The 25,930-nt window shown below is 32.4% G+C and overlaps 1 protein-coding gene and 1 long non-coding RNA gene across 7 annotated transcripts in view; one reads left to right on the forward strand and one right to left on the reverse strand.

Moving 5' to 3' along the window:
• Positions 1–25,930, forward strand: part of LOC105475960 (CUB and Sushi multiple domains 3) — a 1,218,758-nt gene that overhangs the window by 540,248 nt on the left and 652,580 nt on the right. For all 6 annotated transcript variants that reach the window (XM_011731490.2, XM_071067898.1, XM_071067897.1 and 3 more), the window contains one exon: positions 9,641–9,765. In XM_011731490.2, the coding sequence (XP_011729792.2) occupies positions 9,641–9,765 (125 nt within the window). The remainder of the gene's footprint in view (positions 1–9,640; positions 9,766–25,930) is intronic.
• LOC139355777 (uncharacterized) overlaps positions 1–25,930 on the reverse strand; it is a 122,835-nt gene that overhangs the window by 62,986 nt on the left and 33,919 nt on the right. The window lies entirely within an intron of this gene.

Genomic DNA, 25,930 nt, shown 5'->3' on the forward strand with positions numbered 1-25,930 from the left:
CAGCATTTGTTACTTTAGGTCTTTAATAGCCATTCTAACTGGGGTAAGATGATATCTCATTGTGGTTTTGATTTGCATTTCTCTGATGATTAGTGATGTTGAACATTTTTCATATAAGTGTTTGCCATTTGTATGTCTTCCTTTAAGAAATGTCAATTCAGACCCTTTGCCCACTTTTATGGGATTATTTATATTTTTGCTATTGAGTTGTTTGATTTCCTTTTAAATTCAAAATACTGCTCCCTTGTCAGAGGAGTAATTTGTAAATATTTTCTCCTATTCAACAGTTGTCTTTTTACTTTGTTGCTTGTTTCCTTTGCTGTGTGAAATCTTTCTGGTTTACTGTAGTCCCATTTGTCTATTTTTCTTGTTGTTTCCTGTGATTTTGAAGTTTTAACCACACAGTCTTTTCCTAGACAAGTTCCCTAGAACATTTTCCCTAAGTTGTTTTTTTTTTTTTTTTTTTTTTTTTAGTAGTAGTTTTATAGTTTCGGATTTTACATTTAAGTCTTTAATCCATTTTGAGTTTTTTTTTTTTTTTTTTATACAGTGAGAAATAAAGGTCTAGTTTCATTCCTCTGTAATGAATATCCAGTTTTCCCAGCACCATTTATTGAAGAGAGTGTTGGAAAGGCATTTTTAATGCAAGAAGAGACATTAATTGCAAAGTTGTTTAAATCAGGATAGTTTAATATTTATGATTAGAGGAAGTGCTTTACAGCATAGTCATTATGTTAAATGAGAATGATTTAAAAACAAAACACCTCTACCTTCTAGGTTCACATTTTATTCATTAAAGAGGCACAACAACATAAAAACTATGATGAAGTATTTAAGGTATGTTTGCTTTGGCAAATTTATTTTAATAAATAGCTAATTGATTCATAGAATGTGACAGCTGGAACTCATCTAAAGGTAACCTAATTTATTCTACTCAAAATTTTTCTCAGTGGACTATAATACTGATAAATTGACTGTGGAAAAGTTGATTTTATATTATAGGCTTAATATGGCAATAGCAACTTAATATTCTAAATTTACATTACGGACATATGCAATAATTTTTCTTCCCTGTCAGCACCTCCACATAGGATTCGAGGGATATATATTAAATATAGGTAGTCAGTGTTTAATCTAACTGGTCCTTCCAATGTATAAAACATTGAAGAGTTCACAGACAGTGAGGTGCTTGCTATGTACATCAGTCTTTGCACTTTAAATATCATTCACAAAGTGTCTTGTGGATTACTCTTGCAAATTTCTATGACATTAACTGGTAAAAACATCAGGAGTAGATCAAATGGGATTTTATACAGGAAAGTACTTTGTAAACTAGAATGCTCTGTTCAAATAGATATTTTTAATATTCTTTTAATAATTTATTTTAGGTTTAAAAATAAACTTGATCATTTTGGATAATTTAGAACATTGTGTATCACAAAACTCAGTTCATCTATGCCTCTGTAATGTTTCCCTACTCTGAGGTGGATTTGACTTTAACTATTTAAACCTCTACTTCAACTGGTTTATTTCTCTCTGACAGCTGTTCTGAAGGCCACAGTCATCTGGGGCTTTTAAAAATATAATTAATGTGTTGCCGCTATTAAGAGATCAAAGTTTAATATAATATAAGCCTGGAAAAATTAAATACAAATAGGATTATCCTCATTACATTGTTTAGTTTTTTGCTGTCTAATAATAGTATGGGGATGAGAACACAGGGAGTGATATACCAATGGGAACAGTTAAAGTTAATGTCACAAGAATGAGATGTTAACCTTGCCTTATGGCTTAAAGAGGCGTATTGTATGAATATGCCTACATGTGAACTTCAAAATAGCATGTTGTGGAAATCATTAGGAAACTTACCAACCTAAACAATATAGCATTAAATTATTTCATTTATTAGTTCTCACTCTAATTTTATTTTACATTTTTATTTGAAGAGATTATATAACCAAGTTCTAATTTATAATTTATAATCTTAACCACTTTTCTTTCCTATGATCATGCCAACAAAAATGATCCCAAACATAGATCTTCAATAAATACTATTTGAAAGCTTTATTATGTTCAAATGATTTTAACTCATGTCTTAAAAATATTTGTCACAGAAAAAAATTAATTTATTTAAGTTTTTAATTAAATTATATTTTGCCACTTGTGTATATATATTGTAATTTTTCTGAACATTTTCGTGTCACTTTCTAATGCATTCTACCTTCAAAAGCACTTTATTTTATTCCCTTTTTCCTATCAAATAATATCATTATCTTACTATGTGACTTCTTATTTTATAACACAGTTATGGATCTGTACCATACTTCACTTGTTATATAAAAATATTGTGCTTACGTAGAATTGAAGATCTGTTAAAAATTGTTTAATTAAGACACAAGATCTGGCCTAGTGAATGTTATATATAAAACATAAAGCAAAACAAAATTATAACATCATATAGTGGCAAGTATTTATCTCTTAGTCTCCATAAAAAGAATTATCAACATAAAAATAAAATTTTCAGCTCTCACGTTTTTAATAGTTGTACTAAACTTAACATCTTGAAATCTTGTCGGGTATTATAGCAAGGATTTTTGAGGATTCTGAGGAGTTCACCACAGTTAATTTTGGAGGTTAACGAAAACGACTCTATGATAATAATCAGTATGCTTTCTTTTGAAGGTTTGAAATTATAACTTTTTCTGTGAGATTTGCTTTTAGCTTGGTTAGCTATTTAACTAGCTGTTATCATATGGAAATCTATATTATCTAATGCACTTGCCTAGGGCTTTTATGTTTCTCTCTGACCAGTCTATTTTTGGGGGGATTTTTCCTTTTTCCAGAATATTACTTCTTTTGGAATTATACTATTTTTGAGTATACTATGTTATGTTTCATAGAAGTATATAAATAGAGGAAGTAAATCTACAAGAAGAAGGATGTACACCTAGTGATAGAATTTATCTGAAGCCGAGTATTGGAGGGGCAAAGACAGGTAGCATTATTATCTTTCTAGTATACTCTAAATTGTACACAAATGACTAAGCTTGGGGTTATTAAATAGGGCAGTAGTTGGCATAAATATTGAATGAGGTAGTGAGTGACCTTAAGCATTCCACAAAGCAAGATACCCAGTGACAATATCCAGGCTGAGTATAACCAACAGTGTACAGAAATACAAAAGTGTGTGAATGCTGAATTGAATTCTCTTTGTATCAGACATAGTCTTGGTTTGGTTGACATTATTTCCACAAAATAATGACATTAATTTTATAAGGTCAATGAAATAGGCAATAGGCATAAAAAACATGGTATTCATTATATTTTGAAGAAAAGTTTTGGTATGAGATGGAATATTTTATAATATCTAAAAAGCTTATCAATGTAACTTAGAGTCAGAAACAAAATATTTTGAAAATAAAGTAATATATCATCCCTTTGGATAAAGTTTATTAATATTTAATTTTTACAACATACAAATAAATAGATTAATACCATCAGTTTTACTACCAGCTTAAAATGAGAGTTGAATATTCAAGAGAAAGAGGGAATAATTAATAGTACAAGTAATGGCAAGGCGGGGTGGATTGAATCCCAAACCAGTTGGAGGAATGACCCCTCTATAAAGAGCTTCACTTGCTCCAATTTTACAAGAAGGAAAGAAGAAAGAAATAATTTGAATATGAAAAGAACTAGAATTTTGGAATTAGCTTCAGATTAATGTAATAAAATGTAAATTAAATTACATTTAACAATGTAGAGCTTAAGTGTTTTTCACTTTTTTTTACTAATCTTAATTTTCAAAATTTCTGCAATACATACTTGTACAATTTTAAAACAGAAAATCTCATATTGTAAAAATCCCCCACTCCTCAGATAACCTTAGATTTTTCTAATGTGTAATGAGATTTTCAAACTCATTTTTGAAATTGCTAGCTTAAAGACATTTAGAGAATAATTAGACTTTTAAAGATATTAAAGCAGCATTACTGTGGTCATTTTCTTAATATTTTCTTCACGTTTAATGTTTTGACTTTTTTACTACAGAAATGGTTTGCAGATGCTTTAATTGTTAGATCATCCCTCATGCCTGGATAATTTCTATTTGTACAGTGATGATTTTGAAAAATATGTATCTGCTACTTAGTGGTAAACTTCTGCATCTGTCAGGAAATTGTCTAGACCTTTTCAAATAAACCAAAAAACAGTAACAACAAAAGTTGTTACAGACAAATTTACTCTTGATATAATGCTGTCAAGATTTGTTCCTCCTTTGTTTTTTTTTAAGATCCTCTTCTACGACCCAAGCACTATTATCTGTCCTTCCATATTTCTATATTTGTTCATATCCTGTCTATTTGATTGTAAATAAAATTATAGATTCACTATCTTGGGCCAACGTAGGTAAAATTTTGTGTATTTTGAAAAACCTCATATCTTCTCTTACTGACAACTTTGATATTTTAGAGTGTTTTTGCAAAATAAGTATCATTTTTAAAAAGATGACAGCACTTAAATATTGACCAGCATAATCATGAGAAAGTCAACACTAGTTTTTCAAACAGTATCATTATATATCATTTGCCTTAGGACTCGGTACTTTCAAATTAAAAATGTGCTCAGCCATTTGTTTTGAAATGTTGTGTCAGAATAAATAACCTATTAAAGTGGAAAGTTTTATTTGGCTGTGTAGGGCAGACATCTCTTCTGTGGTGACAGATGAATTTCAGTGGATACAGCTTGTCTTCATTGTCATTTCAACTGAATACTTTCCTAGGAATGCATACACACACACATACACACATGCACACACACACATATTTAATGAGACTTAGTGTAAGCTTTTCTTAAGTTTGACTCAAATATTAAAACAGTTAATACAATGAAAGCACAGTGTATTTGTTTAAGATATTCATTTCCTGATTAGTGAGCCTGGATTTTACTGGAAAGGCTGCTTATTTCATTGACTTCTGTCCTCTCTGTGTTTTGTTTTGCACTTTTATATTTTTGGTCTAGAGTGTGTTGAAGTGTAGCTGTGAGCATGGATGGAGATGCTTGCAAATGCCCAATATAGATGTTTTTCTTCATTAGTGGGGAATAAATTAATGGCTTATACAGTACAAATGAGTAATTAGAAATATTTACCATTGGCAGTTTGATTTCTTCTTAAATAAATTTAAATCCTCATTTAAAAATATCCCATTTCCTCTCCTCCTGCAGCATAAACAGATCCTTTAAAGTGTAGAACAGACCTAGAAAATCTAAATCAGAAGACAACCATTGGCTATGTGGCCAAAATATCATATATGATGCATTTAGATGGCATCTTATAAGCTAACCTAAGATAAAATATTAAGGTAGAAAATGGTCCTCTTATCTAGGTGAGAAGGCTCCTTTCCTCCTACCTTCTTTATCTTTACACTATTTATCTCTCTTAATGCTTCAGCTTCACTTTAGCCCCTAAATAATTGTAGCAATTATTCTACTGAGGTATGGGCAAGCAATGAACAAAGAGATGAAAATATTTAATTATTTTTTTATCTTTATTTATTTATTTATTGAGACAGAGTCTCGTTCTGTCACCCAGGCTGGAGTGCAGTGGCGTGATCTCGGCTCACTGCAAGCTCAGCCTCCCAGGTTCACGCCATTCTCCTGCCTTAGCATCCCGAGTAGCTGGAAGTATAGGCGCCCGCCTCCACGCTCGGCTAATTTTTTGTATTTTTAGTAGAGACGGGGTCTCACCATGTTAGCCAGGATGGTCTCGATCTCCTGATCCCATGATCCGCCCGCCTCGGCCTCCCAAAGGGAAATATTTAATTCTTAATGGATAAATTAATAAGAGCTTCATGAGTAACCAAAAATTAAAATAAAATCTTAATAACGATTAAGCTAAATGAGGCAAATGAGAATTCCTGGCAGAGTAGACATTGTAGAAAGACAAAAGGTATGAGCAAAAGTAAATTACAGGTAATGGTATTTGGAACATAAGGTGCATGTTAGGGAGATATGGGATGTGAGAATATAAACTTTATAAATGGACAAAAATAAATTTCCCCCACCAGAACTTAAATATAATTATGAGAATGAAATTTTAAAGTTTAGACAAATGGAGGAATACTGAGATACTCAAAATGACTTTAAAAGACAAGAACCCCCAGATTGTGAGGAATTCATTTTAATCTAATTGAGGGAAATAACTGAGTGCTTCATATGTGATAGACCCTGTGTAGTTTATAAATAATGTTACTTTACTTTATCCCAACAGATGAGAAAGCTGAAGTTTAGGGCAGAGTTAGTATTTGAAAGGAGATACCTGTGATTCTGTAGCTTAAACTGTTCACCACTACTCTAAACTACTTTTCCCAGTGTATTAAGGGGAGAAAAACATGTAGAGATGGCTAATTTTTAGGGGGAAATAAGTATAGAAACTTCAGAGACCATTACTGGTAATCTTTAGCATAGTAACAAAACAGTTACATGTTTATTATTATCAATTTCCTGTCTCCAAGCTAAGTGAATTAATTTGCTATAATCAAAAGAAACATGCTGAAATGCCTGTCACTTAAACAAGATGTCATTTATTACTTTTAGCAAGAAAAGCCTGGTTAGAACTAGAGTATCATAATCATCTGTGACAAATATGGTAACCATGATAGATCATTAATTTATTATGTTAGTAAGAAAATAGTAATTCCATTAATCCTATGGGCCAGGCCCTATACTGGGCCTTCTTCTTCCATCCCCTAAAGTTTTTACCATCATTAGTTTATAGCTTCTACTTTTCTAATACTTGTTGCCATCATATCATCTCCATGAAAGCTAGGATTTCTGTGACCGCTTGTTAACTAAACTCTTTGCTTCTATCTTTGGCCCCTTAAATTGTATCCTTCACTCAGAAACCAATGAGTTCATTTTAAAGCATAGTATTCACTTGTCTTAAATTCCTGTAATGACTACCCAAGTCTCTCAGAATGAGGGTCAAAATCCTTACATTGGCCTACAAAGTTGTAACAAATCTAACTGCAACCCATAATTGCTTCCTTGACTTAATTTCACATACCCCTCTCGTTATTTTCTATGCTCCAATCACATTAGTATTTTTCTTGCTCTTTTTTGAACACAGCAAATGCAGCAGGCAATGGGAAATAGTGGGTGCCACGGATAATAAAAATTTAATTAGCCTTGAGATAGCATCCTGACGAAGAATATTTTTCCAGTTATAGGGATAAGGACATATCTGAATGCATTAGGCAGTCTTATATGTTAGCAACCAATAAATCTGCAAATGATAGCATTTACTCACTCTGTTAAAGATCTATACATAAACTTACAATACTTTTGGAAATGTTTGACTTGTTGGAAAACAAAATAGATAAGTGGCTTGAGGTGTTTTTAGTGGAAGTGGGGAGATAAATAAACAGCACATCAGATAGTTTATAGGAAACAACATGGAAAAAGATAATGGAATAGTTGTAGCTGTTGTACACAGAGCAGTAAGGGAGGGCTTTATGGATAAAATGTCATGTGAGGAGAAAACAGAACAATTGAGAATGAGAGATACAGGACTTCTGAAGAAATGGTTTTGCAGATTGATATAACGGCAAGTGTAAAGACCCTGAAGGAGGCACATGCTTAATATCTTCAAACCAGAATAAGGAAGTCGATAAATCTGAAGAACAGACATGGAAAGGGAAAGCATAGGAAATTAATTCTGCAAATGAGCAGAGGCCACGTCGGCAATTTTAAGGGCAATCTCTTTATTATGAGTGAAACAGGGATAGAAAATTTGAAACTACAAAAGTGATATAATTTGAACCAACTTTTAAAAAGTTTGCTCTGGATACTATTTACGAATAGATTGCAGAGAGTCAGGAACAGAAAGAGGAAAACCTAATAACATAGCAAGAAGGATTATTGCAATCATATGAATGAGAATTTGTGGCTCAGATTCCTATTGACACCGTAGGAGTGAAACATTTTAGATTTTGGATTTTTAATGTGTTGCCAACAGGATCTTCCTGATGGAGTGGTTGTGAAATGCAAGACGAAAAGGTGAGTTAAGAATAACTTTAAGGTTTGTGGCCTTAGCAACTAGAAGAATGGAGTTTTTCTTTATTGAGGTGAGAAAGAAGGAAAAGGCAGATAATTGACCATTATATAAACTTTTAAGGTTGCTCAAGCTCTAAGAGTAGTCTAAATAAAACTCGGAGTCATGATGTGGTCTAAGAAGACTGTGAAGAGAATCTCTCTTTGGTTATATGGATTAACTTCTAGAGATGCTGATCAGGTGTCGCATTGAGTGAGAGACGACATGTAGGACTTTTTATGCCATGTTAAGGGACTATTTAGCCATAAAAAGTATGGAACCCTGTCATTTGCAACAACATGGGTGGAACTGGAGATTATTAAGTGAATTAAGTGAGGCACAGAAAGACAAATAACACGTGTTCTCACTTATCTGAGGGATCTAAAAATCAAAACAAACTTATGGATATAGAGAGCATATCCATATATACATATACATATGGGTGCTAGGAGGGAGAGGGGTATGGTTAATGGGTAAAAAAAGAAATAGAAAGAATGAAAAAGACCTACTGTTTGATAGCGTAACAGGATAGCTATAGTCAATAATAACTTAATCATATAGTTAAAAATAACCAAAATAATGTAATTGTATTTTTTGTAACATGGTGAGACCCTGTCTCTACTAAAAATACAAAAAATTAGCCCGGCATGTTAGTGGGCACCTGTAGTCCCAGCTACTTGGGAGTCTGAGGCAGGAGAATGGTGTGAACTCAGGAGGTGGAACTTGCAGTAAGCTGAGATTGCGCCACTGCACTCCAGCATGGGTAACAGAGAGAGATTCTGTCTCAAAAAAAAAAAAAAAAAAAAAAAAAAAAAAAAAAGAAAGAAAAAGAATTAAATATTTTCATCTCCTTGTCTATTGCTTGCCCATACCTCAGTAGAATAATTGCTACAATGATTTAGGAGCTTAAGTTAAGCTGGAGCATTAAGAGAGAGAAATAGTGTAAAGATAAAGAAGGTAGGAGGAAAGGAGCCTTCTCACCTAGATAAGAGGACCATTTTCTATCTTAATATTTTATCTTAGGTTAGCTTATAAGATGTCATCTAAATGCACCTACTATGTACCCACAAAAATTAAAATATTTTGTAGAAAAAACTCCATATGAAAAACAATCAGTATAATTTTGCATCTCTAAATACATTAAATGCATGTATATAGACACAAATGCATGTCTAAATGCATACATATGTAAAGACACATCTACAAACATACACATGTAAATACATGCCAGAAAAGCACTGTAATATGCTATGAACACAAGTACTGTACTGGAATTCAAGTCAGAATGGCGACATTTTGATTCACATTTACCACCTACTTAGCATGGTAAACTTAGTCAATTATTTGACCTTCGTTTCTACATCTGTTAACAAAACGATTACATTTGATGACAGCTTCACATTTCTACAAGTCATACTTTCACATTTTGTTTTCCAGAATATTTTTTGTCACTATAGTACATATTTGACCTATTGTATATTGCCAGTATAAGTGAAGCCTAGTTATTACCTTGCATCTTTCTTATCATATTTTTTCTCTTTTATTTAACTTTAGCCTTGGATCAACTGTGCAGTTCTCTTGTGATGAAGATTATGTCCTACAGGGTGCAAAGAGCATCACCTGTCAACGGGTAGCTGAAGTTTTTGCTGCTTGGACTGATCACAGGCCTGTGTGTAAAGGTAACGTTTTATAATAATGCCCTCTGAACACATTTTAATAGTTTAACCTTTATTTCATTGGGTATAAGTTGCAAGTAAGTCTTTGAATTGTAATATAATCTTTAAGGAAAGATTGTGCTGATGTATTTGTTGATATTTATAGAAAATCTGCAAAATGTGAATCACTCTGTTAGGTTCCCAAGGAATTTCCAATCTAATAATCATACAACATAGACTGAAGCATAAAGTGTGTAATATAACACTCTGGAAATATTGTTGACATTTTTGAAAAATCACAATTACCCTGTCTGTAGAAGTATCGATACAGATATTTTAAAGCCGTAATTTCTCCTCCACTTGCATAGTTTGCCATTTGAATTGCTTATGTGTCCCTGTCTACAGTACTTGGTAGCAGTCAAGGTGGAGCACAGGTTCTACAGTTAGTTAATTTAATCTAGAACAAACCATTTAGTTCTCTGGCTTTATATATCACATTACCAATAATTCCAAATAAGATATAAATATATATCTTATATTATCTGCATGTGTGTATATATGTAAGATATACATATATGTAAGATATACATATATATATCTTGTCTTGAATTACTGGAGATATATATGTGTGTGTGTGTGCGTATGTGTGTACATATATATATATATAAAAATACCAATACGCATATATGTTTGTGTGTGTGTGTATATATGTGTGTGTGTGTGTGTATGTGTGTATATATATATGTTAGGCAAAATATTGACTGGACAAAACTCATTAAGAACAATTTCAAATATAGAGGAAAATATTATGAAAGGCAAGTGTCATTTTGTACACCTACTTAGAAAATAAAGCAGGACACTAACACAACCAACTGGGATACCTTTTTTTTTTAACATGGGAGTTCAAATGTATTAAAATCATCTGACTTTGTAGTTGAGTTTTAATAAGTAATTCACAGTGAAAAACACATGATTATATGTCAGTTTGACTACCCATAGTGTAAATATCATCATCTTTAGATACTAAAAAAACTAATACAGATATGCCAATATCGTTAGACATAAGCATCAGGGTTTGCAAGAACCGTATCATTGAGGTCAGTCTGATTTCAAATAGTTCCTGCCAGTAGAATTAAAATCTACACCTCAAATTTCAGTGTCTGTCACTGACTTCTGACAGAGTATAGAAAGAACTATTATCTCATTGAGATAAATCTTTAAAAATATGAATATATTATAATTAAATGATGTTATATCTATATTATTATACTCCTTTTTCACCTTCCGACTGTTTCTTTGCCATCTATTCCACTTGCTTACCTTTTTCTCTTCTTTAACTGCTTGTGACCACTTGTAGGAACAAACATACAAATTATTTAATTAATTAAACTGTTAATGGTCAATTTAACTGCTAATCATGAAAACTAATCTTTCCCCCCTTCTTTATCCTAGCTCCCACTGGCATCACCTTTCCTCAGATGAAATATTTCCACATAAATCAAATAAGGCTCCTTCTTTCTAAACTTTGTAAAACTGTGTTTGAAAATGAACACCTCATCATGTCATACTGGCATTTCTGATTGCTTGTTTGTTGTTCTGGTGGTTATCATTTGTAATAATCATGTTTCTGCATTTTTCAGTGTCTCTGTACTCAAATTCTCTCTAGCTGTTCTTCTCTTTAAATAGTATAGTTGTCAAATATATAAAGAAACTTGACCAGTTTACACCCAAGAAATACTATCTATAAAATTCAAGTATTCCTGTGATACGAGAAAGGCACACTTTTTTATAGCTTAGAAAGAAGCATACAGTATCTCATATTTTCTTATAAAGTGAATAATGAATAATACATTTTGTAAGGGTTACTTTCATGAATGTCATGGCAATAAATAGAACAGTAAAATGTATAAGACTGATTTCTTGTGTCCTTCACTCAAGATGAAATTATAGCCACAAAGAGCAATATAGTGAACATTGTGGCTTCAAAATGATATGTTCCAAATATCCTTCTTCAGTGTCACATAAATTAGATATGTACATTTTTGTTAGCAAAAACGGATGAAAATAGATGACAGATTCAAGAAAAGGAGATTAATGTTAATGTAAGAACGAAATCTCACACCAGAAGTTATAGCCAGATCATGGAATTTAAGATCTACATAAAGTAAGATTGAGACTACAAAGCATCTTTTTTCATTCAAGACTCTCACTTTGATTAAAAAGATGAATCATACTTATGATTGTAAATTGTTCAAAAGCAAAAGTAAGGTGTTATATTACATTGTTATTTTTTATAAACCCCATGGCACAAAGAGCAGCTCTGTACTGACTTGAATTTCAAGAACTATTTGTTGAATATTAATATATGATTGGACTTTTTAGATTGCAAGATACATTATGATGTTATACATATAACATATATTCATATTTATTCAACAATTATTATATAGGACGTATAAAAAGCACATATTCAATATTCATGTGTTGATATTATTTCATTTAAATTTACATTTTTTTCTGCAGATATTAGACATAGATGCATTTGCTCATTGCATGCGAGGCACATATGTGTGTGGTTTACAAAGTCCATTTTGTTGCTAGAAATTACTGGCTGTGGTAGTGGAAACAGTAATGGAGGGAACATGCTGAAATAGTAATTGAAGTTTTAAAATGACTACTGTGAGTCTGAACAAAGAGTAGTTCTCATGTCTCATGGGTTCTTGGACAGAACAAATATGCTTTTTTCCAGACAACAGCATAAATTGCCGTATCAGTGCACTGCACCTTTGAGAGATTATTAATGTAGTTTCTGTCTGTGTATTGCATGGTTTAGCGATCAAGAAATGGTAATTTTTAAAGGGATTAAAAGTTCACACAGACAGCAAATTATGAATCAAAAGTGCAGTTTATAAATTAATATTAATTTTTTTACACAGAGATGATTCTTATTCCATAGATGGGTTATGTATACAAAGTATTTGACAGTATAAAGTGGTGAAAACAATTATTCATTTATTGGAAATGCAGTCGATATCTAAAAGCTGGAGCTTTTGCAAATAAGTAGCCTTATGTGTTGAAGATGTATAGAATGTTCATTTTAGACCTTCCTCATACGTAAAGAAACAGTATGTGGTTGGCATGGATAATTTTGATAATGTGGAAACATTTGAAATAGTTAATAATAATAGACTGAAGACAAAAAAGGCAAATTTTAATCTGTTTATTGCGATGGTACCGAGTAATCAAAGTCTGTTAAGTTACAAGGACACAAACCACACATGGGATTAATGAAATGGGTGATTAAGGGAGGATGAGAAAAGAAGATAATGAGATGGAAAAATACTAAAAACAACCATAAAAATCTTGACATCACCTTTTAATTTTTTTATTCAAAAATCATCAAATTGTTATTATTCATTTATTGTTGTACTGATCAATTTATTTTTATTCATTCAACAAACACTTATGAACACGAGTAGGTATTCTAGATTATATACCATATGTGATATAGAGTATACAATAATTTTTATCATTTTGTATTGATTTATAAGGCATAAACACAAAACTAGATAATATATAATAGACTTTTGTTTACAAGTTAGTGCAATCCTCTGCAAAATTCAGATGAGGAAGATTATATCCATGTTTGGAAATGGCCATTGAGATGGAGAAAATAATATGTGGACAGAACTTGGAAATTATTGTGGATATAGGCAGAGGAAGATGGATGTGAAAGTCATTTCAAATGTCAAGAATATATCATAGGCAAAATCACAGTGTGAACTGACACATCTGGGGAATCAGTTGGTCAGTTATATGAAAGGATGTAGAGTGAGATAAAATTTGAGAGGTTATGTTAGGTATCTCCTGGTTTGAAATATGTCTAGAAGCACTCCTAAACCTCCATTCCCATTGTCACTATTCTACAATTCCAGTACTACGACTATCACTTTTCTTTTCATTTAGAGTACAATTTATCCTACATGTTACTGACAGACTAATCCCATCAAAGTCTCGCTTTATGAATGGAGTCCATGTGGTGGTGGTGGGTGTGGTGTTGCTGCAGCAGTTGCTGATTGTTAACTCTTTTGATTTCCAAAATCACCCATAATTTGCCTTTATGCAACTTTGTTTTTTTTTTTTAACTCGTACCAAAAGTTTATCCCAATGTCTCAATAATAAACAGAATTACCACCTTGATATTCATATATGTCTAGCCTGTTCCTGAATGACCAAGCCAATCTCTCAAGGTCTTGTTCAGTTTTCACCTCCTCTAAAAATTCTTTCCTATTTCAATTTTCCCTTGTCTCCTCATCTTTAAAATTACTTGTAATTACTAACATTTTTACCACACAATATAGCATTTAATCTTATTTTGTTTGGCAATGCTCCCTAATCATTTCATGGGCAATAGACTTGCTTCTTCAACAAAAACCACCTCAAAAAGAACAAAATAATCAATGCCTCTAAAGTGTTTGAATGTTGAATGGATCTGTTTCAGCTGTTGCCAAAGAGGACAGTTATCAATGTGGTCTACCCATCCATTACTGTTGATATAATAAAACAATCTAAATGAGGTTCAATTCCTTTCTTTATAAACAATGGAAAAAATGGGTGTACAGGTTATATGATAGACAAATACTGGTCAACCCTAAGAGCTGCAACCCTCACTAACTCATATTTATTAAAAGCCCGGGTTCTTAACTTTTTCAAAATTATTTTACATATGTTACAAGTTACCTCTTTCATATTATTTCTCTTCTCAGTGTTTAGCTCGGTGACCCATTGCACCCATGTTTTTGTACATACAGTAGCTGCTAAAAAACATTTTAAGAAATATTATAGGAATATTTAATTAATTGTAACAAACAGTTTGAGAAGGTAGTAATAAGATCATCGCAACTAGAGAAAGTTACTCTAGTAGAAGGCTTCTTGTTATGCAAAAGTAATTAGAAAATTTTGCCCAAGAGCAAATCAGAACCTGCTGAAATTTATCAGCCAGAAATGCAGGTGGTTTTCTGTGGTTGTTGTTGACGCCTTCTTAGTTTTGTGGAATAATCTTACAGATGAAATGATGCATAATAAGGATGATATTAGCAATTAATAGGGTGACATATGGTGAAGGAGACAGGCAAATGGTGTAGATACGGAAGTTTATCACACATTAATACTTCTTAGTGGTTTTTTTTTTTTTCTAAAAGCCATAGTTTGAGGCTTTATTAAACAATTTTGATTAGAAAATAAGCCTTACTAAGCTCTAACAATTAACAGGTTTTAATGATATCATTTATATGTTATTTAATGGAGATTAATAGTGATGCATTTATAGCAACTTAGTAGAAAATAGATCACTTAAAATTCAAAACTACCTGAAAAATTAGAAATTTTGCATTTAAAAGGTGCCCTTCCAACAATTGTTTAGAAATACATTCTACACATTTTGCCTAGCTCTCAGATTATTATAAAAATATGCATATAATGAACAAATTCTTGATTCAGTTTTGGCACACAGCAGGAAAATCTCCGCAGATGTCAAAAAGAGCTTTCACTTTCCAACTCAGCATTTTCTAAGGATATGACCTTGTTCATTTGCTTAATCTCTTCTGAACTTCAATTTACTTATTTGTAAGTTGATGAAGGATTATTTGTAAGTTGATGAGGGATTATATGGACTCCTTTCAGTTGTAAATTCTAAATATTCTGAAGTATATTTACTTCTTCTCTATTGAAACATGTTAAGGATATTTTTAGTTCAATATTCTTCTTTACCTTTGAATGCCAAGAATTTGTCTCAGTCCCTAAAACACACAAGCAATAATAATTTTAAAAATGTTTAATAAACTCTTGCTAACAAAATGTTGTTTTATTGCACTATGTTTCGGATATTCATTTTTTTAAGACAGGTTTCAAATTTGTTCAGTGCCAAAACGATGACTATTGATCATAAAATTGCTTCAAAGTAATTTAGATTCTGCAGATCTTTTATGCTTTATTTACCATTAAAATCTACCTTTGTTTAAAGGTTAAAGATTATTTGTCTTCATGCATTTTTATTATGAAATGCACCCTTGTAATAGTTGAGTTTAAACAATGTATCTTTAGAAAACTGAAGTTGATTATAATGTCATTCTTGACACTGCTATACACTAAGTTATTTTTGAGAGTTTTCAAATGGGAAATAAACATTTTAATTCTTAAAATAAATTAGTAACAATTCTAAATTTTGGAAGAGAAAAATAAAAAAGAAAACAACTCCTTAACTTTTTGCTAATATAGTTTTAAAAGCCTAAAACTTTGAAACTTAATGGGGATAAAATAGGCTACATCATGTCCAAACAACAAATAACCAAGGGGAAAAAAAAAAAAAAAACAAAACTGCAATAACCATATTAACAATGAATGCTTTCGTTAAACTAAAAAAACAAGGACTGAAAAAAATCTAAAATGTAATGTCTTAGTGCAAGGATGAACAAATGTAAATCAGCACAGGGATTGCAATTTTGGAGGAGAAGCTATCTATATAAAAGGAATTTTTGAAAAATTATTAAAATAAAATAACATTTTGTGTTCATAGTAAACTTATGAAATTTCTCAAAATTCCCCTGTGATGCAGAAAAATTTATTTCCTATATTTTCTGAAAAGATGTGCTACTAGAAAAAAGCATCTTGAAGATCTGTGATGACTTAGTAGCCTTTCCACTAATTCTGATCACATAAAATGTTGGAAAACTTAAATATACTAGAGTTAGGATTCCTTTATTTAGCTTCTCCACAGTAAAATCTCACTTTGTTTCAAAATAATAGCACAGCTAGCTCTGGGAAGGAGGGTTTATAGATAACAGTGATCACACTGTAACCTTTAGAATGTCTGATGCTATGTATATGCACTCAAAATGTATAATTGTACTATGAAAAGTGAAAGAAACAATAGAAAATGGAAAAATGATGAAACCTAGAGACCAAAGAGGAGACAAAAGGCATAGGCAGAATATACACAGACATGATTGATGAGAAAGAGATAAATTTTTAGCCTTTAATTTGAATTTATTTGAAATTTTAAAAGTCACTGGTTTTATCTTGATATGAACTGTCAGAATTTATGACATTTTGGCAGACCTTTCCTTGTATTAAGACATGAAGTATAGTATTCTTCTTAGTTTGTCTTATAGTAATTTTTGTGGAGCTAGGTAAATAGTGTAAAATCCCAAACAAATAGCAATGCCTGGCACATGGCAGATACTCACTAATACTTGAATGAATAAGTGTTTTGTTTACCACAATGCTAAACAAAATGTAAGAAGCACAGAACAGAACTGAACAAATTATGCCCTTAAGAAGTTTATGATCTCATTGAAAACACAGTACATTCAAAATAAAACAACCAGAGAACATCCCTAAAGCAACAGAGGCATGGTTGCACAGTCAATATTTGTCATAAAGATAATTCAAAACAAAGGAAAGACAGAAGACAGAAATGATAGTATTACCCTTTGGGAAATACATTTCACTGGACATGAAAATACCACTTAGTCATTTTATCTCCGAGTTTATTATTATTTATATTATTCTCTTATTTTGGAAATCATTCATTTGTTTAATAACATTTATATCTTGTGGTAATTATTAGGTAAGTGGAGGGAAAAGATGAATTTTTCCTCTCAAAGAGATCAATGGGCTACTCCAGTGGGGAAAACAGCAACGGGAAAGTATGCATTACTGTATATCACAATAAGAGCTACTGCAGAAAAATGAATACGGTGCATTCAGTACAAAGAAGATTAAGGAACCACTCTGCCTAGAAGAGTACACAATTTTTTATAGAAAAGGATAAGCAGGCATTCAAAAAGGACAGATAGAAAGACAGATACAGAGATTGAAAAATGTAAAACATTAAAGATAGAGAGAACTACATGTAAAGACTTAGGATGATGAAAGAAACTGTAGAGGGAGAGAGAGAAAGAAGGGGAGAGAGAGAGGGAAAAAAAGGAGAGAGAGAAGGGGGTGAGTGAAATGTGGAGGAGCATAAACTTATTGAGGATGGGAAAAATCTCTACCTGCAATGAATTTACTCTCAAGGGTGGGGGCCAAAAGTTTTAAAAGTAAATATATAATTACAATACTTTCTTGTATATTATGTGCTAAGAGCTATATAAAAAATGCTCCTCTAAGCCTCCCGGCACATACCTGTTGCTTTCTGTGGACTGTAAGGAACCAGGTTCACACAGCAGAAGGTTTGCAGTGGGCAAGTGGGAATTACCACTTGAGCTCCACCTCCTGTCACATGAGCAGCGGCATTAGATTCTCATAGGAGCATGAACCCTATTGTGAACTGTGCATGTGAGGGATCTAGGTTGCATGCTCCTTATGAGAATCTAATGATAAATATAATGTGCTTGAATCATCCTGGAACCATACCACTCCTCCCCCAAGTCCATGGAAGAACTGTCTTCCACCAAATCAGTCCCTGGCACCTAAAATATTGGGGACCACTGCTCTAGGGTAATAAAGATCGTTAAGGAAGGTGTCCACAGGAAAAAGTACCTGAGTTGAACCCTGAAGATTCAGTAAACAGGGCTAATGATGAGAACAATGGTGGATGTGCAGATTACACCAGATTGAGGGAGCCCCTTAGGCAAAGGCTTAAAATACCAGGGACCATTATGTTTTAGAAAATGGAGTATGAACATTTTTTTCCCCATACACCTGTTGGCCGTTTGTATGTCTTCCTTTGAGAAATATCTACTCAATCATTTGTCCATTCTTAATTGAGTTGTTTTCTTGCCATTAAATTGTTCTAATTCCTCCTATATTTTGGACATAAGGCCCTTATCAGGTATATGGCTTACAAATAATTTATCCCACTTCATATGTTGTCTCTTCACCCTGTTGATTGCTTCCTTTGCCGTACAGGAGCTCTTTAGTTTGATGCAATGCCTTTTGTCTATTTTTGCTTTTGTTGCCTATGCTTTTGGGGTCATATACAGGGAATCGCTGCCACACTAATGTCAAGAAGCCTTTTCCCTATGTTTTTTTTCTAATAGTTTTACACTTTCAGGTCTTTATTTAACTATTTAATCCATTTGAAATTCATTCTTGTATAAGATATGAAATAAAGGTCCAATTTTCTTCTTCTACATGTGGGTATGCAGTTTTCCCAGTACCATTAATTGACACGATATCACCTCATATCTGTTAGGTTGCCTATTATCAAAAATATAAGAGATAAGTATCGGTGAGGATATGGAGAAAAGAGAATCTGTATATACTGTTAGTAAGAATGTAAATTAGTACAGCCGTTATGAAAAATAGTATGCAGATTCCTGAAAAAATTAAAAATAGAACTACCATATGATCCAGCAATCCCGCTACTAGATATTTATCCAAAAAAAAAAATGAAAGCAGTATGTCCAAGACATATCTAGATTCCCATATTCATTGCTGCATTATTCATATAGCCAAGATATGTAATCAACCTAAGTGTCCATCAATGGATGACCGAATGAAGAATCATCCATTGTTTTATATATAATGGACATATGTTATGAGATATATATATTAAAAAAAACTCCTTGATTTTAAAAAAATCAAATAATTGAAATAAGCCACTAAAGCAAATATTGCATATTAGATTATCAGATAATAACATACGACAGGAAAGGGAGGTATAAAAGCAATGAATATGCTGAAATGTTGATACTTTTGACAAACGTGAAAAAAATTCGTGCTTCGTAAAGGCATGTTTGGTTATTTAATTTTCTTCTTATAATGTTATATCTAATGGATATATCTTATATTTATTTTATATATAAAGGATATATGTTATATTATATAACATATATAATATGTAACATAATTATATTATATATAACAACTAAATATATTATAAACATAATATATAATTATATACAAAAGATATAATATATACATATCAATTAATTAAATATATATTACACATTACATATATACATTACACATAAATACACACACACACACATATATATATCACAATGGAATATTATTCAGCCCTAAAAAAGAAGGAAATGTTATATGTGACAACATAGATGAACCCGGAGGACAGTCTGCTAAGTGAAATAAGCCAGGCACACAAAGACAAATATTATATGATCTCACTTACATGTGGGATCTGAAAAAGTTGAGCCTGATGACTATAGCTAGTAATAATATACTGCATGCTTGACAATTACTAAGAGAGTAGATTTTAAATGTTTTCACCACACAAAAGTATGTGAGTTGATGGGTATATTAATTAGCTGGATTTGATTTTTCACAAGTAGACAAATATCAAAATATCATATATACATTTTTTATTTGTCGATTATATCTTAATAAGGCTTGAGACATTTTAAAGTAAATGAATGAAAAAAAATAAAATTTAAAAGAAAGAAGATGGAATATGGTTTGAGAGAGACAAGACTATGAATTGTATCCAGTTTGAAGACTAGTTCAGTAATTTAGGTAAAAAGCAATATGACTTTAAGTGAATGATAAGAAAATATAGAGAAGGGTTGGAACAGAAGTGAATTGAGGGAACAACAATATGAGGGATAGGAGGATGAAGTTGAGCCTGTGAAAGACTAAAATAGGAGCAGCTAGAAGCAAAGATTGATAACCAGAGAGAATGGTGTCATGATACCACAGCAAGGAGACATTTTATAAATCAGATGTGATCAACATTGTGAAATGCTGCAAAATGGTCAGGAAAATAAGAATTCATTCAGTTCAACCACCAAGAGGCCACCAGTGACCTGGGTAAAATCATTTTCACTGAAATTAGTGATGTATAAGCCACATGGCTAATAATTGAGGAATAATGAGGTGAAAAAACAGGCTTTACATGAAAAGTGGAAGCTTGCCTCTGGAGCAAAGGCAAGAGCTATGTTTGTAGACAGAAAAGGACATGCAATGTGGAAAGATTGTTTTTAAGATGTGAGAGGTTTAAGTAATGAAGACAAAGATACAGTGCTTGAAAGAGGTTGAAAATACAGGTGAGATCTGAGCAAATTGTAACATTACAGTCCTAGGAGATTAAGAATCTGAGATTCAGAATAGAAGGGATGGCATTGCCCTTGGATAAAAATTGACACCTACTCTCCCTTGAGGTGAAAGACCTGAGGAAGAAACTGATGAAGCTATGATGTTTTTGTAGGGGGAAATGGAAGAAGGCATCATTCTCAAATGGCAGAACCCTCTACCCCTATTTTTTTCTGTAAAGTAGGTACGGTTATCTGAGGAAGGAGGAAACCCAGCAGTTCTGTGATGAAATTGGATGAAACTGAACTTTTTATGAATAGGAAGGTGGGGGAGGTCACCAAGCAGCCACTGAGAAACAGGATCTTTTCCTGAGGGTTTCATTTAGCTCAGTGATCTCCATCCCTGGCTGCACATTAAAATCACCTGGAGAACTTTTAAAAGAAAAATCCTTGCTTAACTCCCATCCTAGGTTAATTAAATCAAAGTCTCTAGAGGATAATTCAGTTAATATATTTCTCTCTGTGATAAATTGATCAATTTAATTGCAATGAGGATTCAGAAAACAACTTAAAATGACACTCTGTTTTCTTAGGGAGTCTCTCCCTTATTCGTGAACCGTAATGTACTCACTGGCAGGCTGATTGGGACATTTAATTACACATATCATATCCCTGTTCTACAGAGTGGCAAAGTGGAAGTTTGATGCATTGAGGTCACCGAACTGAAGCAGCAGCTCACCATTTCCTCTTCTAACCAGATTTATCCAGATACCGAAAGTAATATAAATTTGCATGTTAAATTTCAAAGATGAACTCATTTTCATATTTATCATGTATTACCAGCTGGAAATGGCACCAATTTACTTTTGAGATAAGTGTTTCTCGGGAAGAAATGAAATGAGGTCAGAACTAAATGAGATGCACTTCATTTGCACTCCCGCTGTCCCTTTTAGCCATCTTTAGTTTATTTATTCCAAGGAAATAAGACACGACAAATGTAGGTTTGTGGCATCGAAATAATTTTGAGAAGAAAATTAAATAACCAAATATGCCTTTATGAGGCATGAATTTTTTTTCAAGTTTGTCAAAATTATCAACATTTCTACATATTCATTGCTTTTATACATCCCTTTCCTGTTGTATGTTATTATCTATTGATAATCTAACTTATACAATATTTGCTTTAGTGGCTTATTTCAATTATTTGATTTTTTTTTAAAAGTATGTGTTTAAAATTTTACACTTCTGTTACATTGTTAAGGCTAATATTTATGACAGATTTTTTTAAGTGTTACTTTACTAAAACTTTTTTTTTTTAGTTTTGGGGCAAGGAAAAAGGAGACATCTTAGATGATTTCTTGTGTTTTTCATCTAAAAAAATGATGCTCTGAACCAATTTGGAGTTAATAAAAGTTTATGTTTATGTGCTTGACTTTGGGTAAACTTTTATTTCAATGTTTGAGTGATAAATATTCATATTTAGTAGGATTTACAAGTATATATTTATTCTGAAAATAAACACTTTGGATGTTATAATATTGTTACTTTAAATAACCATTAATATGTCTCACATCTCCTAGATATTTCTACTAAATTCTAAGGGAAAAAAAAAGAAAACAAAACCTTTAGATATTTTAAAAAAAGCAAAAATGACTTTCCATTAAGACGATAGAAATGACTTCTAAAAATCTTCTCATTTACCTTTGTTTGTATTTACTTTGTTGTCTTCTAGCTGAAGTTTCTTTCTAAATTATGAAAGGAGGACACAGGTTATTTTTCCTGCCTGTTTAAGAGTGTTTTAAAAAGAACAATGAAACATTATAGAGACCATGTTGAGAAAAACTTTTGTGAAGTCTTCATTAAACGACTCCAATTTTCTTCATTTTCATGACCATAAAAATATTTATTAATTACACATAGTAGCATTTATTCTGGGCTATGAATACCAAAGGCCACATTTGACTTTTCAAAAACTGTACCCTTTTTATTATTTCATATCACAGGAAGTAATAACAATACTGGCTATTGCGAACCTATTTTTTCCTCATTAAGGCAAAATTGCCTGGTGAAGTTAAAACCTGGGAGGAATGTGATCAGCTTATTTTAGAATTATAATAACTAAGGAAGAAAATAGTGAACATTGCCAGAGAGTGTATTTAGAATTTTAAGAGGGCAGTTTCAAACAAATTATAGAACAGATATTGAATTGCAGCTAAAAAGTTATAAAGATATAGGCCACTCTTACTTTCCAGTGTTAAAGACTAGAGTCTAAAGAACTTATGTAAAGAAAGACTTTTAAGGAAACTGAAGTTGTAATATAGAGACTTAACTGAGGGTCTATGATTTTAAAGACATGTATGTATACACATATGACCCAGATTGAATATTAAATACAGGATATACCCTTCTAAGAACATTGCCAGGCTGTCTAAAGCCTAGAAGATTTAGAAATATGAAATATGTTAAACTAGTATTTCCTAAAGTTTTATTTGAATATTAATACTGAATAAATTTGGTAGAAAAGGTATTCAATGGTAGTCAGACAAATAGATGATTTGCTGTATTACTTTACCTACAGAACTGGGCAGAATCTCTAATATTATCATGGTTTTTGTTTGTCATGAAAAGTAGAAATGTCGTATGTATCACAGCTCCCAGAAGAATCTCATCTAGCTGAAAATTTTGAATGATGCTGGTGTGGGCTGTGTTATTTCAATAATCATCTAACTATTCTCATCTCCAGTTCATTTCTTCTCACATTTGATTTATATATCACTACTATCATAGAATATGCTTACTAAAACATTACTTTTCTATTCCCCAGATAATTCATTGCTATATCATTCAAGTCAAAAATTGTTAACCTGGCATTTTGGAGCCTCTAAAAATTGACTCTGAACTTCTTTTATAACTTTATTTCTTCTTAGTTCCAATCATAAACACTGTTCTAAATAGGTAGATATGACCATGCCTAATATTTCCTCCCAACATGTCCCTTTAGTGAAAAGAAGCTCAGACTTAACAGGACCTGAGTTCAGTCTCCTTTATTGTGTTTATTTATAATATATATTACAATTTTCTTTAATTTCTTTTCTGTAGTAGTAACTGTACTGACTACAAATAATTAATGCTATAATTTTATAGACGAGAAAACACATCAAGTAAACTGCCCAAGAGAACACAGCTTTTATATGTACTGGAAGTGGGATTCAACCCAAAATGTGTGTGATTTCCTGGTCTATGTTATTTTCACTATACCATACTGAATTAAAGAGCACAAAACACTGAAGAGTGCAGTATGTGCAAACTATGAATGTGATGAATTTCAGTTCAACTTTTCAAAAGTTCATGTGAAGTTTATGGCTCTTATAAAATTACTTGGAAATAAGACTGTCAGTCCCAGCATACATAAGATGTTTGGCCTCCTTAGATAGGGACTGTTCTTTTCTGTGCCACCTAAACCCTGACTCAGCAGTACTTACAGATTTTGTCTAAAGAATTTTCCTGAATTAACTTTTCCCTTTTCTGATTTGTCTGCCCTGAGTCATTCCTTTGAAATGTTCTTTCTTCCTTCCTTTTAAAAAACAATTGTTTCTCCCCAAATTTAAAAATAACTCTTTGGTAGGCAAGTATTCACAGTTTCATCTTTTGTTTCTTTATGGTCAAATATTGTGATAAACTTTGACATACTTCATCGTAATTCAGCAATGTACCCTAGACGGTTTGAGGTTACAATTCATTCACACATTAACTAGCTTTGAAAAAGGCAATTTTACATCTGACTGTTCAAACCCTATGGTTTTAATATGGAAGATTAAAGACAAAGAAAAAGATTGCTCAGTGAAAGAAAAATTTGAATGTAGGGGATGAGGAGCAGAGGAAAACTTTTTAAAGTTAGTGGAATATTGAGAAATAGGGAAAGAGACTGAAACCTTGGGAGATGACAGCTAGTGAGGAATCCTTAGGTGAGGTGAAAAAAAGATTTATGAGAAGAGGAAGATCTAATATTTAATCTTAAACTGTGTGGCTGCCATGTAAATTTCCTACCTTATTGCACTGGTCCAAACCTTAAGTGGTACTTATTCCTAGTAGTTGACAGTGGCTAGAAGAAAAACAGGTAAGAAATACAAAGGGCAGTTGTCTCCTTTTCCAATTGTTAGAGAGGTTTTATTTGTTTGGTTGGTTGGTTGCTTGCTTTTTTGAAGAAGTTGAGGGTTCTCAGCTTTTACAGAGGTTTAATTTCATGAAAACATGAAAAGTTGTACGGGTTGATTTTTGGGCAAAGTTTTTTTTTTTTTTTTTTTAAATACTATAAGATCTAGGGTACATGTGCATAACGTGCAGGTTTGTTACATATGTATACTTGTGCCATGTTGGTGTGCTGCACCCATCAACTCGTCAGCACCCATCAACTCATCATTTACATCAGGTATAACTCCCAATGCAATCCCTCCCCGCTCCCCCCTCCCCGTGATAGGCCCCGGTGTGTGATGTTCCCCTTCCCGAGTCCAAGTGATCTCATTGTTCAGTTCCCACCTATGAGTGAGAACATGCGGTGTTTGGTTTTCTGTTCTTGCGGTAGTTTGCTGAGAATGATGGTTTCCATGTCCCTACAAAGGACACAAACTCATCCTTTTTTATGGCTGCATAGTATTCCATGGTGTATATGTGCCACATTTTCTTAATCCAGTCTGTCACTGATGGACATTTGGGTTGATTCCAAGTCTTTGCTATTGTGAATAGTGCCGCAATAAACATATGTGTGCATGTGTCTTTATAGCAGCATGATTTATAATCCTTTGGGTATATACCCAGTAATGGGATGGCTGGGTCATATGGTACTTCTAGTTCTAGATCCTTGAGGAATCGCCATACTGTTTTCCATAATGGTTGAACTAGTTTACAATCCCACCAACAGTGTAAAAGTGTTCCTATTTCTCCACATCCTCTCCAGCACCTGTTGTTTCCTGACTTTTTGATGATTGCCATTCTAACTGGTGTGAGATGGTATCTCATTGTGGTTTTGATTTGCATTTCTCTGATGGCCAGTGATGATGAGCATTTTTTCTTGTTTCTGTTGGCTGTATGAATGTCCTCTTTTGAGAAATGTCTATTCATATCCTTTGCCCACTTTTTGATGGGGTTGTTTGTTTTTTTCTTGTAAATTTGTTTGAGTTCTTTGTAGGTTCTGGATATTA

This window comes from Macaca nemestrina, chromosome 8, assembly GCF_043159975.1.
Source record: "Macaca nemestrina isolate mMacNem1 chromosome 8, mMacNem.hap1, whole genome shotgun sequence".
NCBI lineage: Eukaryota > Metazoa > Chordata > Mammalia > Primates > Cercopithecidae > Macaca > Macaca nemestrina.